The 12,474-nt window shown below is 58.7% G+C and overlaps 1 protein-coding gene across 3 annotated transcripts; it reads right to left on the reverse strand.

Annotated features, from left to right (window-relative positions):
• Positions 1-168: 168 nt before the first annotated feature.
• On the reverse strand, positions 169-11,864 carry LOC143161159 (P-selectin-like). Of its 3 annotated transcripts, none has more exons than XM_076339848.1 (20): positions 11,753-11,864; positions 10,672-10,762; positions 7,970-8,359; positions 7,765-7,872; positions 7,470-7,652; positions 4,971-5,156; positions 4,651-4,836; positions 4,330-4,515; positions 4,009-4,194; positions 3,689-3,874; positions 3,369-3,554; positions 3,047-3,232; positions 2,725-2,910; positions 2,405-2,590; positions 2,091-2,276; positions 1,719-1,904; positions 1,447-1,569; positions 1,023-1,053; positions 764-819; positions 169-535 (listed from the first exon to the last, which is right to left on the reverse strand). In XM_076339848.1, exons 1-19 carry the CDS (start codon positions 11,753-11,755, stop codon positions 765-767), a joined length of 3,030 nt encoding a protein of 1,009 aa, XP_076195963.1. In that variant the 5' UTR covers positions 11,756-11,864; the 3' UTR covers positions 169-535; position 764. The 3 variants fall into 3 exon arrangements, with proteins under 3 accessions (XP_076195963.1, XP_076195962.1, XP_076195964.1); XM_076339847.1 differs by lacking the exon at positions 11,753-11,864 and adding an exon at positions 11,298-11,357; XM_076339849.1 differs by lacking the exons at positions 3,369-3,554; positions 11,753-11,864 and adding an exon at positions 11,298-11,357.
• Between the last annotated feature and the right edge of the window lie 610 nt (positions 11,865-12,474).

Genomic DNA, 12,474 nt, shown 5'->3' on the forward strand with positions numbered 1-12,474 from the left:
GCGCCCCGCCTCGCCTACGGCGGCCGCCGGCGGACAGACGGCCGGGCGCGGCCTCACGGGGCGCGCGTGGGCCCACGGCCGCTGCCCGCGCCGGGGCTTCGCTTCCAGACCCCAGGGTCTGAGACGGGGGCCGTCCCCACCCGCACCCAGGCACACAGAGGCGGCTCGTTAGACACAGGCGTTTATTGAGGCTCCGCTGACACAAGCCCATCGCCAGAAGCACGAGCGGGGGAGCCGCGGGGGAACGTCCAAGGGGAGGGAGACAGCTCCGTGAGGGGAAGGGGCTGGCGGCGATGGAGGCGGTCCGCGGCCCCAGGCTGATCTTCAGAGGTCTTCATGCGTGGGTGGTGCAGGAAGGCAGCTCCCCTCCCCGGGGCGGGGGAGGGGGGATGTACACGCAGTGTGGGTGCGGTCTTCACCCGGCAGCGTTGGTCTGGACTGCAGCCAGAGGCGTGGAGTCCCTCTAGGCCCCGGCAGCAGCTCCTTGCTGTGCCTGCAGCGCTTGGGGACGTGGTGGATTTTGGTCACAGCCAGGCTGGAAGCATGGGAGAGCCGGAGCTGGTGTTACCCCTTTTGGTGCAGCACAGAAAGCAGCGGGTCCCCCCTTCTCCTCCCAAGGGGTGTCCCCACCTGGGAGCACCCCAGGCAGTAGGATAGCTGCCCAGGTGAATTTTCCACGCGTGACTCCCAACAGAAGCAGGGGGGAATATTTCCAGCATGCTGCAAGAGCACAGGGTAGTGTGAGCATCTCACCAGTGCTCACCTTACAGGTTGGCATCGTACGCTGCGTTGGTGAAGATGCCCGGTGATCCTAGGTCACTGGAAAACACACACAAGGCTGTCACCTTGGGGGAGAGGGCAGGAGTGTGAAGGGCATGGATTAGCACAGCCCCATCAGTCCTGAAGGTGCTCCTACTGTGTATAAAAGCAGCCTCACAGGCAGATCTGGGTGACAGCGGGGTGACCGCAGGGCTGTGACGGGCACGGGGCAGAGCCACCCTCCTGCAGAGCACAGCTCTCACCTGGTGGAGTTCAGGAGCTTCTTCTTCTCCTCTGATAACAGTGTCAAAATGTCCACGGGGATAGGGCAGATATAGAAAAGAAATAACCAGATCTGTTTAGTGAAGGACGTGAGAAGCTGCAGCAGCAGCGTCTGAAATTGAACCGAGTTTGACAAGCATGGGATGGAGTGGGGAGGGGGGGCTGAAACATTTGCCTTCTTCCCCCTTGCAATGAAGGTGTTTTTCTGGCTCTGCTCTCCAAACCTGGCTGCTGACACTTTCCACTAGACAAACTGCCAAGGACCCAAGCAACTCGCAGCAAATAAGACACGTGGATTGAAGCAGTCACACTGTTAAACTCTTCCGATCATCCCACCCTCCCCTGGGACCTTGCCTGAGAGCCCCTGGCCAAAGTGACGGTGGGCTGCAGGAGGCGTTTCTGTACCTCTGTCGCTGAGCCGCTTGGCAAGGAGGGCGATGAGCGTCCCTGAGAGCACGACACCTGCTGCCGCCAGAGCTGTGCCACTGCTGTAAGCCAGGACTTGCTTTAAGAAGGGGGCACTGTCCTCTGAAACAGATCCGCAGACCCACAGGTTAGAAAGTTGTCAGAAGGACTTCACAGCACCCAAGCTGCTGGGGTGCCCCCCACCACGTTCAAGGTGTGCTGCAGGAAGCTGGACCCTCCCAGTGCTAGAGGAGCTGGGGGTCGCACCGTACCTGCACAGACAGGGGGAGGCCTGGTCCAGTTCCCCGTGGCCGCACACCGGAGCACCTCTGCTCCCATCCGAACAAACCCCTCCTCGCAGGAAAAGGTGCATGTGGAGTTGTATGTGAAATTCCCGTGCACATGAGAGCAGCTCAGCTGGCCTCTGCTGGGGGGGCCCAGCACTGGGCAGCTGATGGCTGGAGATAAAGCACAGTGGTAGCATCAATAGGACAGGACCAATGGTGGTGGGATGGGGACATGTGGACTGGGGAGCCAGCGGATGAGCTGCCATGGACCGGGGGTGCTAAGGGGAAGGGGATGATGAGGAAAGCAGTCTGCTACAACAGAGCACTTCCAGACACACGTGTGATCACGAGATCTACCTTTGCATCGCGGGGTGTCCCCAGTCCAGGTCCCCGTGGCCATGCACTTGCGGCTCTCCGGCCCCATCAGTGCAAACCCCATCTGGCAGGAGAAGGCACACGTGGAGCCAAAGGCGAAGTCCCCGTGGAGGTGGGAGCAGGCAGCCTGGCCCATCTTGGGGATGGCCAGTGCTGAGCATTTGATGGCTGCAATGGTAAAGAGGCATGCTTCAAAAAGGAGCGTGGGAGACTACACTGTTGGGACCAAGAGACTGGGGAACATCCTGGTGTCACCCCAAGGCCAATAACACCTTGAGCTCTAGCAGCAGCTCTACCTTCACAGTGTGAGGCATCCCCAGTCCATGTCCCTGTGGCCGTGCACTCACGGCTCTCTGGCCCTGTCAGTGCAAACCCCGTCTGGCAGGAGAAGGCACATGTGGAGCCAAAGGCAAAGTCCCCATGGAGGTGGGAGCAGTTCAGCTCTCCCCGGTCTGGAGCACTGAGCACTGGGCAGGTGATGGCTGCAGGGTAAAGAGGCACACTTCAAGCACGAGTCTGGGGGCCACAAGGCTAAACTGTTGGGACGAGGACCAAGACACTGGAGAACAGCCTAGGGTCAACCCAAGGCCTGTGACACCTTGAGCAGCAACTCTACCTTCGCATCGTGGGGCATCCTCAGTCCAAGTCCCTGTGACTGTGCACTCACGGCTCTCTGGCCCCATCAGCACAAACCCCATCTGGCAGGAGAAGGCACATGTGGAGCCAAAGGCAAAGTCCCCATGGAGGTGGGAGCAGTTCAGCTTTCCTCGGTCTGGAGCGCTCAGCACCGGGCAGGCGATCGCTGCAAGGTAAAGAGGCACACTTCAAGCAGGAGCCTGGGGACTACGAGGCTAAACTGTTAGGATGAGAAGACCAAGACACCCAAGAACATCTCAGGGTCATCCTGAGGCCTGTGGCACCTTGAGCAGCAACTCTACCTTCGCATCGTGGGGACTCCCCAGTCCATGTCCCTGTGGCCATGCACTCGCGGCTCTCTGGCCCCATCAGCACAAACCCCATCTGGCAGGAGAAGGCACATGTGGAGCCAAAGGCAAAGTCCCCATGGAGGTGGGAGCAGTTCAGCTTTCCTCGGTCTGGAGCGCTCAGCACCGGGCAGGCGATCGCTGCAAGGTAAAGAGGCACACTTCAAGCAGGAGCCTGGGGACTACGAGGCTAAACTGTTAGGATGAGAAGACCAAGACACCCAAGAACATCTCAGGGTCATCCTGAGGCCTGTGGCACCTTGAGCAGCAACTCTACCTTCGCATCGTGGGGACTCCCCAGTCCATGTCCCTGTGGCCATGCACTCGCGGCTCTCTGGCCCCATCAGCACAAACCCCATCTGGCAGGAGAAGGCACATGTGGAGCCAAAGGCGAAGTCCCCATGGAGGTGGGAGCAGTTCAGCTCTCCCCGGTCTGGAGCACTGAGCACTGGGCAGGTGATGGCTGCAGGGTAAAGAGGCACACTTCAAGCACGAGTCTGGGGGCCACAAGGCTAAACTGTTGGGACGAGGACCAAGACACTGGAGAACAGCCTAGGGTCAACCCAAGGCCTGTGACACCTTGAGCAGCAACTCTACCTTCACATCGTGGGGACTCCCCAGTCCATGTCCCTGTGGCCGTGCACTCACGGCTCTCTGGCCCCATCAGCACAAACCCCATCTGGCAGGAGAAGGCACACGTGGAGCTGAAGGTGAAGTCCCCATGGAGATGGGAGCAGTTCAGCTCTCCCCGGTCTGGCGCACTGAGCACCGGGCAGGCCATGGCTGCAGGGTGAAGAGGAACACTTCAAGCAGGAACCTGGGGACTGGGAGACTAAATTGTTGCATCCAAGAGGCTGGGGAAAATCCTAGTGTCACCCCAAGGCCAGTGACACCCTGAGCTCTAGCAGCAATTCTACCTTCACAGTGTGGGGAGTACCCAGTCCAGGTCCCCATTGCCGTGCACTCGCGGCTTTCCAGCCCCATCAGCACAAACCCCATCTGGCAGGAGAAGGCACACGTGGAGCCAAAGGCAAAATCCCTGTGGAGGTGGGAGCAGTTCAGCTTTCCTCGGTCTGGAGCGCTGAGCACCGGGCAGGCGATGGCTGCAGGGATAGAGATACACTTCAAGCAGGACCCTGGAGACTACGAGGCTAAACTGTTGGAATGAAAGGACCAAGACACTCAAGAACATCCTAGGGGCAACCCAAGGACTGTGGCACCTTGAGCAGCAACTCTACCTTCGCATCGTGGGGACTCCCCAGTCCATGTCCCTATGGCCGTGCACTCGCGGCTCTCTGGCCCCATCAGCACAAACCCCATCTGGCAGGAGAAGGCACATGTGGAGCCAAAGGCAAAGTCCCTGTGGAGGTGGGAGCAGTTCAGCTTTCCTCGGTCTGGAGCGCTGAGCACCGGGCAGGCGATGGCTGCAGGGATAGAGATACACTTCAAGCAGGAGTCTGGGGGCTACAAGGCTAAACTGTTGGAGTGAAAGGACCAAGACACCCAAGAACATCTCAGGGTTAACCCAAGGCCTGTGACACCTTGAGCAGCAACTCTACCTTCACATCGTGGGGACTCCCCAGTCCATGTCCCTGTGGCCGTGCACTCACGGCTCTCTGGCCCTGTCAGTGCAAACCCCGTCTGGCAGGAGAAGGCACACGTGGAGCCGAAGGTGAAGTCCCCATGGAGGTGGGAGCAGTTCAGCTCTCCCCGGTCTGGAGCACTGAGCACCGGGCAGGCCATGGCTGCAGGGTGAAGAGGAACACTTCAAGCAGGAACCTGGGGACTGGGAGACTAAACTGCTGGGACCAAGAGGCTGGGGAACATCTTAATGTCACCCCAAGGCCTATGGCACCCTGAGCTCTAGCAGCAGCTCTACCTTCACATCGTGGGGCATCCCCAGTCCATGTCCCTGTGGCCACGCACTTGCGGCTCTCCGACCCCATCAGTGCAAACCCTGTCTGGCAGGAGAAGGTGCACGTGGAGCCAAAGGCGAAGTCCCCATGGAGGTGGGAGCAGTTCAGCTCTCCCCAGTTTGGAGCACTGAGCACTGGGCAGGTGATGGCTGCAATGGGAGAGCAGGTCTCAGAGACAGGATAGATGAGGTTAAATCTAGGGATTAGGGCTGACTCCCAATCAAATAAAACCAAATCTATGGTGATATGTCTTTGATTTACCTTTCTCACCCAGACAAGCCTCACCTCTTCAAAAACAGTCATAACATAGTTGGTACAATGATTTTTCTGTCATATGAGTGATTTCCTGGGGGGGCAGTTGCTGCTCTGCCAGAGCCCTGTTTATCCCCTGCACTACCCTGGGTTGCAGTCCCCGGGACGCAGGACCACAGCTGCTGCAGTCTTACTTGCCTCTCTCCCTGGAGGGGAGCAGAGACCTGCCTCCACCCTTGCCACAGCAGCAGGGGGAAGGACACCCAGATGGCTGTGAGGCTGTAGGGGACCAGGAGGGGCTGACTGAAATAGCTATAGGGGTTGCGTGCCAGCCTCCCCAGGCTGTGCCCGGGGCGTGCTTTGCTGCATGTTGGGACAGCATCCAACAGTTGCTGGGGCGAGCGGCTCCGCTGTCTGCGGGACCACCACAGGTTAGTGCCAGGAAGACATCTAACACCACCGGCACCCAGCCTGGGTGAGACAGACCCCATTCCCTGCACCTTCTGCTTTCAGACTGACACCACTTTCCTTGGTAGACTTTTCCTTTCATAGCTATTTTACAGGCAAGCCTGGTTTCCCACAGAATTCCCAGAGCTGTCTATCGGGGCCCCAAAACCCAGCGCTGAGGCACCCCCCAGCAGGCAGCCCGGGCTCCACCTTTGCAGCATGGGGCAGGGGGACCCATCAAGACCCCACCAGCCGTGCAGCGCAGCCTCCGCGCTCCCGTCAGCTCAAACCCCTCCTGGCAGGAGAAGGCACACATGGAGCTGAAGGCAAACGTGCCATGCGGGTGGGAGCAATTGACCTGGCCCCTTTCGGGGGCAGCCAGCTGGGGGCACGTGATGGCTGCAGGCAGACACAGGGCAGGGAGCATGAGGGCAGGGCAGGCAGCTTCGTCCCTCGTGGTGCCCGCAGCACCGTCAGCCTCGCCACAGCAGGAGCCTCTGCTCATTTTTGGAGTAAACCCAACTGGCAATGCTTGCTAACACAGCTTCATTATCAGCAAGGGTGACTGACTGACTCATCTGATTCTTTGCAAAAAAGAAAAATCAATCATACATACAGCCAGCTGGAAAAAACAATGAGCTGGGAAAGCAAGCCTTTGGGAACTTGAAAAGCCTGGAGCGGGCAGGCTCAGCCCAGCTTGCCTGGGGGGACTTCCACAAAATTGGGAGCCAGCTCCTGACCCTGCCACCTCTGAGGATGCTGGCCATGGGACAGTCACATCACATCTCCGTGCCCATTCCCCTTAACTGCAGAAAGCTTTGCTGGTCTCAGTTGCCTAAAACAAGTCCCGGGTTGGACCACAGGTGCACCCAGCACAGGTGTCATCGGCAGCACTAACTTCAAGGCAGGCTTTTTTTTTTTTTAATTATATATATACAGAGACCCTGCCCACCCCTTGACCCCTCCTGCTGGGTCTCCTGATACAGAGGGTCCCCAGTTGTGTCCCGTGTCTGCTCCAGTCTTCGACTCGACCCATCCTTGTGCAAGGCTGCAGATCCACCATGCAGTGGCACAGGGAAGGTAGAGCAGGGCTCTCAGTGCTCCCCCGCCCAGAAAGCCCAGCACCTCTCTGGGGCACCCGGCACCTGGCTGCAAACCCTCGAGCCACCAACGGGAAGACTTTCCCTGCCCCTGCAGCATAATGTACCGCAGCTCGCTCTCCTTTGTGGCTTCCTGCCCTACTCTGTCCCTCCCAGCTTATACCTAACCTCATCTCACCAGTCCTCGCACCGCTCGTGGTGGCCCAGCCCTGCCAGCATACACCCTTCCTCCAGCTGCGGGACGGCAGCCCCCCTTCGCTCTTCTCTGAGGACCCCCGTGATGCCAAGCACCATCCCCTCAGGAGAGGAGCAGATGGTGCCACCGGGGTGATGATGAAGGTGCCAAGACACCGTCCTGACCCCACACGCGGTGCATGCAGGATGCTGGTGCCTGGGTGTGATTCAGGACAGGGAGCAAGAGCACGGGGACAGCTGGGGAGAGCAGGGGGCTTATCCAGAGCTCACAGCCACTCTGGATTGCACCCACTGCAGCCTCATCAGGGAACTGCTCCCTGCATGCAGCGCCAGGAGCTGCTTCCCCAAAGGGCGGGCGCACAGCAAGCCCAGCCCATTGCTTGCCTGAGCAACGTTGGGCATGCAGGGCTGGCCCCCCAAAGCATCAGTACCACATCCCTGAGACCACCAGCCCCTGGCAGGCCCTACCTGTGCAGGTGGGGGTCTCTGCTGACCACTGCTGGGAAGGCAGACACCGCAGCGTGCCTGCCCCTCGCCGCTCAAACCCCTCCTGGCACTTGAATGCACAGGTGGAGTTGTAGCTGAAGTCTCTGAAGGGATGGCTGCAGTTCATGCGCACTCCCTTGGGCTTGAGCTCAGCACACTGCACAACTGGGAGAGACACAGTGCCACCAGCCCATTAGGAGCATAACGAACTTGCCTGCTTTGCTGCCGGGGCTCAGGCTCTCCAGCAGGGAGGGAGGGATGGGGGTGGGTGGCTCACCGTCCTCGCACTCAGGGCCTTGGAAGCCGGGGTAGCACTCGCAGCGGTAGCTCCTGATGGTCTCCACGCACTCGCCATGCTGGCTGCACGGGAAGGGCTGGCAGGAGGCTGCACACACAGAGGATGGTTATCAAGAGCCACTGGCCACCCTGCCGAGGTCCCCAGCCCACCCAATCCAGGTCTGTGCTGCAGTTGCCCTGCTCACCCCGGTAGCACAGCGCCTTTTTCCTCCGGTTGCAGGGCTCGTCGTTCCACTTGCCCGACTCCTGCTGCCGCTTGATGTAGATCTCCACGCAGTCCTGGTTGGAGCGGCGGTTGTTGGGCTCCCCGGCTGCCCAGTTCTCCGCCTCCTTTGTCAGCGCCTTCCTGGTACCCACCCAGGTCCAGATGCCACCCAGCTTGCGGATGCCGATCCAGTAGTAGCGCCCATGGAAGGGCAGGCTCTCGTTGAGGTACTCAATCTCCCGCTTGTTCTGGATCGCCACCAGGTCAGTGAAGAAGGTCTGGCAGTAGTTCCTAGCCTGCTCCCATGTGTAGTCTCCTTGGTCACTGTAGTGGTACGTCCAGGCGCCCACCTCCACCCGCGTTACTGTGCCTGCGAGAGAGGATGAGGTCCGGGATCGACACAGAAAGGACGGGACCCAGGTTGGGGATGGGGTCACTTGGGACATGAAGGTGAGCTAGGGCTGGCATCAGAGCCAAGAGATGCCGGCAACCAGCTGGGAGAGGGGATGGGAGGAAGGGACAAGTGTGGGTGAGAACAGGGCTCTAAGAGTACACAAAGACCTGGGTGGATCAGGCATGACAGAAGGAAATGAGGTGGGACAGGGGGACAGCACAGGGATGAGGAAGGTGGGGGAGATGGGGTGAAGGCTGAGACAGAGGGCAGCATGGGATGGGGCGGGCAGAGCACAGGTGGCAGAAGAGTCCCAAGCGGTGATGCCAACCCCTCCTCCAGCACAAGGGGTGAAAGACCAGCTCCACAGCCGCACTCCCCTGCTCACAAAGGTTTCCCAAAGAGGAAAACCCAACATAGAGATGATTCCTTAAACATGGTTCCTTCCTCAAGCACAGAAGTGTACCACTTTGGTTTTCTTGCTTTACATTTCTACATGAGAGTCACCTTGGAGCAAGGCAGAACAACGAGCGCCCAAAAGCATTTGGCTCCCGAGCTGCTCATCCAAGCCAGAGGTGGTCTGAAGAGTCTTGTAAAATTCAGTATTGCAAAACAACGTCTTGCAAAAGTCAAGTTCACACCCTGGTCATGCCCACCCAGGCAGGGCAAAGGCAGAGATTAACCGGAACCCACACCCAGAAGTGAAGGGCACTTTGCTGAAACCCTGCTCTTATTTACAGCATTTCACACCACAACTTGATGCAATCAAAGGGTTTTAGCCACAAAAAAAAGCTTCCTCCCTCCTCCCCAGAAGCAGCTATCTCTACAACTGCAGAAAGTGATACGGGGATCGTATCTCCATCTGTGCAGAAAGTGAGATGGGGATCAAAGTTTTCTCCAGACAACCAGCCTGGGGGTACCCTGTGTCTCAGGAGAGCGTATCACGCTGTGGTCATGCAGGCAAAGGTCTGGGCATCACAGATTAGATGCAAATCTAGGGCTTCCCAAGTCTAATTAGGGCTCTAGTTTGGTCAATAATTATGCATTTTTCTAAGCAAAATTCCCATAATTTGCCTGTTTTTCCATGTGAAAGAGCAAACTATCCATTTTGTTCAACAAAACTGAAGCTGAGGAAAATGTGGCCTTCAACAACAGCCCTCCTCTTCACCCCTTGGGAGTTTGGGGCTGCAGGACAGAAGCTCAGGGCACCTCCTGGGAGCCTGCCCCATCCTCAGCTCCCACCACCCACCTCCTGTCCCTCACTACCTCCCCAGCACGGCTCAGGGCAGCCACCCTGCTACCCTTGCACACCCCATCCCCAAACTGAGAAGAACCAAGGGACCCCATCTGCTACGTGCCCATACTCCACATGCTGTCCTGCCTATTTCCTCCAGCTCTACCAGTAACACCCTTTTCTGTAGCACAGCTCATCCCCACTCCTTCACCTCAGCCTTATGTTACCTCTCCCTGCCCCACCTGGAGCTGAACCCCCAGGGGGGTGCTGTTTGCCTGCGTTTCAACTTCTCAGCTCCCCTGGCAGCCCCCAATGCCTCCCCCCAGGGCGGTGCTCAGCGCCCACTGCACTCAGGGTGCCTTTGCATTTTTGTTTTCCCCTCAGAGCTAAATCTCAGCCTCCTCCTGACACTTCTGCATTTGCCTCTGTTCCTTAGCTCAATCACGAATGGTCCTTTGGAAAAGAACCCAGCTCGCGGAGGATCTCTAGGGACAGAGCAGGCAACGGCAGGTTTTGCTCTGTGCAATGCCAACATGTGAAGGAAATATCCTACAGGCAGCAAAACCAAATTAGTTTCTACTCTGATTTCTTCTACTGATGTCAATTAGCAGCTTTAACTCTGCATGGTGCTGCCCCAGCTGTGCTCCCAACACTTGCACCTGTGGGTCCTGTGGCTACGTCTGTGCCCAGCTCTGCAGCATGGGCATGGGCATAGGCAGGGAGTAGAGCTGCTGCTGCCTTTGTCCAGTTCATGGTACAATACACCGGCTGCCATGCTGCATTTGGGGAACTAGACACCCTGTGGGGACCCTGTGCGTGGCCTGGCCCTCCCTGGGGGAGCACGGTCCTGTGATGGGTCTGGCTGGAGGGAGCTGGCCTGGGCAGACGCAACCCCCTCCCAGCCCAGAAGGATCCAGCCCTGGGTCTGGTAGCCATGAGGGGTGTGACTGATGAGCCCCCAAAATAACATTGCTGCCCTTCTCCAGTTTCCCAGACCTGCAGGCTCCTCAGCAACAGGGTCACGCTGGGCTTACTGAGTGGGTGGCAGGTGGCTTACCCCATGCGATGGCAGCGATGCCCAGGTAGCAGATGCCACGAGAGCCCAGAGCCCATGTCCTCCCAGCAGACCGCAGTCCTGCCGCAGTGCCCTGCATGCCAGGGAGGGAGGCATGAGCATGCATGTCCCACAGGGGCTCACACACCCCACCATGCACCCACACTGCTGCCAGGTGGTCCTGGTAGCCACAAGGGCATGTTGCTTGCGCCAGCTTGCACACAGGCACACACAGTGCCGCCGGCCAGGTACGGCTCTGCTGCAGAAAGGGCCCCTCCAGCGATGCACTTTGGGGGGGCTGTGCCCGCAGCACAGCTGAGCAGTGGGGGAGGCCATGCCAGCAGTGCAGTTCACTCCTGGGGAGCCCCTAAGTTCAGGGCATGCCCTGTGCCCCCCACCCCTCCCCGCCCACCCAGCGCTGGCATCTGCCTCCGCAGTGGCAGTGCCCTGAGTGCCTGGCACAGCCTCGCTGCCCAGGGCAGGGTCTCTCCGGGGCAGCCTGGGTCTGTCCCATGGGTCCCCGGCAGCGGCACCGGTTCCTGGCAGCGCCTGCCTGCAGCCCTGCCCTCCCCTGACCCCCTTTTCCAGGCAGACCCCAACTCATCCCCAAGGAAAGGAGCGGAACCTACCATGTTGGAGCCACAGACACACCTTGCCCAGCCGTTGGCACTGCCAGGCGCGTCTGGCCCTCGGCGGGCAGCGGTGCTCACACTTCCTCCAAGCGTGCAGAGCATTGCTCCCTGCCCTTGGCCTCTTCCCCTCCCACCCCAGCCCTGCTGCCAGCCCGCATCCTGCCCTGCATCCCCGCCTCCCCTGCTGTGGGGCTCTACCACCCCTAGAGATCCCGCTCCCAGCCTGGGGCCAGAGTGGAACAGCGGGGTTCAGCCCTGGCCACAGCCCTGGTGGGACTCAGCTCAGCAGCTGCTCCATGGCATGGGAGCTGGGTGCATCCTGACGCTGCCATGGGAGCCAACCCGCAGTAAGGTGGCCTTGCCTGGGCCCCCCAGGAGGTGCAGAAGGGCCCCCCAGGAGGGGTCCAGCCCCAGCCTATGGTGCCCAGGGCACTGAGACCTCTCCAACCCACCATGTCTATGTCGCAGTGCCCACGCTGGCCGTCAGAGGACAGAGGAGGGATGAGGAGTGATGAACTCCTGCGTGGGCTGAGCCGGAGTGTGGCTCACAGCCTCCCGGCTCCTGTGCCGGATCCTCTCCTTGCTCGCAGGCTTTTTGCTCTGGTTGTGAATCTTCATATACCGTTTATAAACAGTTACTTGCACAATGTATTTTCCTGTCTTTGCCTTTAAGCCTTTATGAGAAAGGTCCAAGAACATGCCAGAGGAACTTCCCCTGAGTTGTTAATATCCTTTATGAACTTCCACCAATGCTTCAGGAACATGCCTCATTGTGTCCACCTCCCCTTGGATCATTCTTGAATCATCATAAATCTTTCCTTACTCCATTCTGCTTCTAAGTAAAATTGCCTTGGCAGGGTTTTCTGCAGGAATTACTCTGCTCACTTCCAGCTAAAGCTGAAGTGAGAGCCATGCAGGTCGCATGCATTTTCCAGTTCCAGAGAAATTGATGCTGCTCCAGCGGGACTCATGCTAGACAAAAGGAGGAACCCATCCCACAAAAGCCGTAACCCACTACAATGACTGTATACTTGGCCAATGTAAATGAAACTCAGTTCCTGTCTCTGGATATCTTCCTTGCAAAATGTTTTACTGCAATTGTCTATTTTTATGGAATTGCTGAGGATGAGCCTGTATGTCCAGTAATTCAGGAGCGCTTGCTTTCTAGCAGCTC

Source organism: Aptenodytes patagonicus, chromosome 5 (assembly GCF_965638725.1).
Source record: "Aptenodytes patagonicus chromosome 5, bAptPat1.pri.cur, whole genome shotgun sequence".
NCBI lineage: Eukaryota > Metazoa > Chordata > Aves > Sphenisciformes > Spheniscidae > Aptenodytes > Aptenodytes patagonicus.

Bases quoted from the DNA above. Each gene is read 5' to 3' on its own strand.
- LOC143161159 (XM_076339848.1), bottom strand. The intron at 5,157-7,469 runs GTAGGGCCTGCC...CTCCCATTGCAG, and splicing joins AGAGACCCCCACCTGCACAG to CCATCACCTGCCCAGTGCTC. The intron at 1,905-2,090 runs GTAGATCTCGTG...CTTTATCTCCAG, and splicing joins GGACACCCCGCGATGCAAAG to CCATCAGCTGCCCAGTGCTG.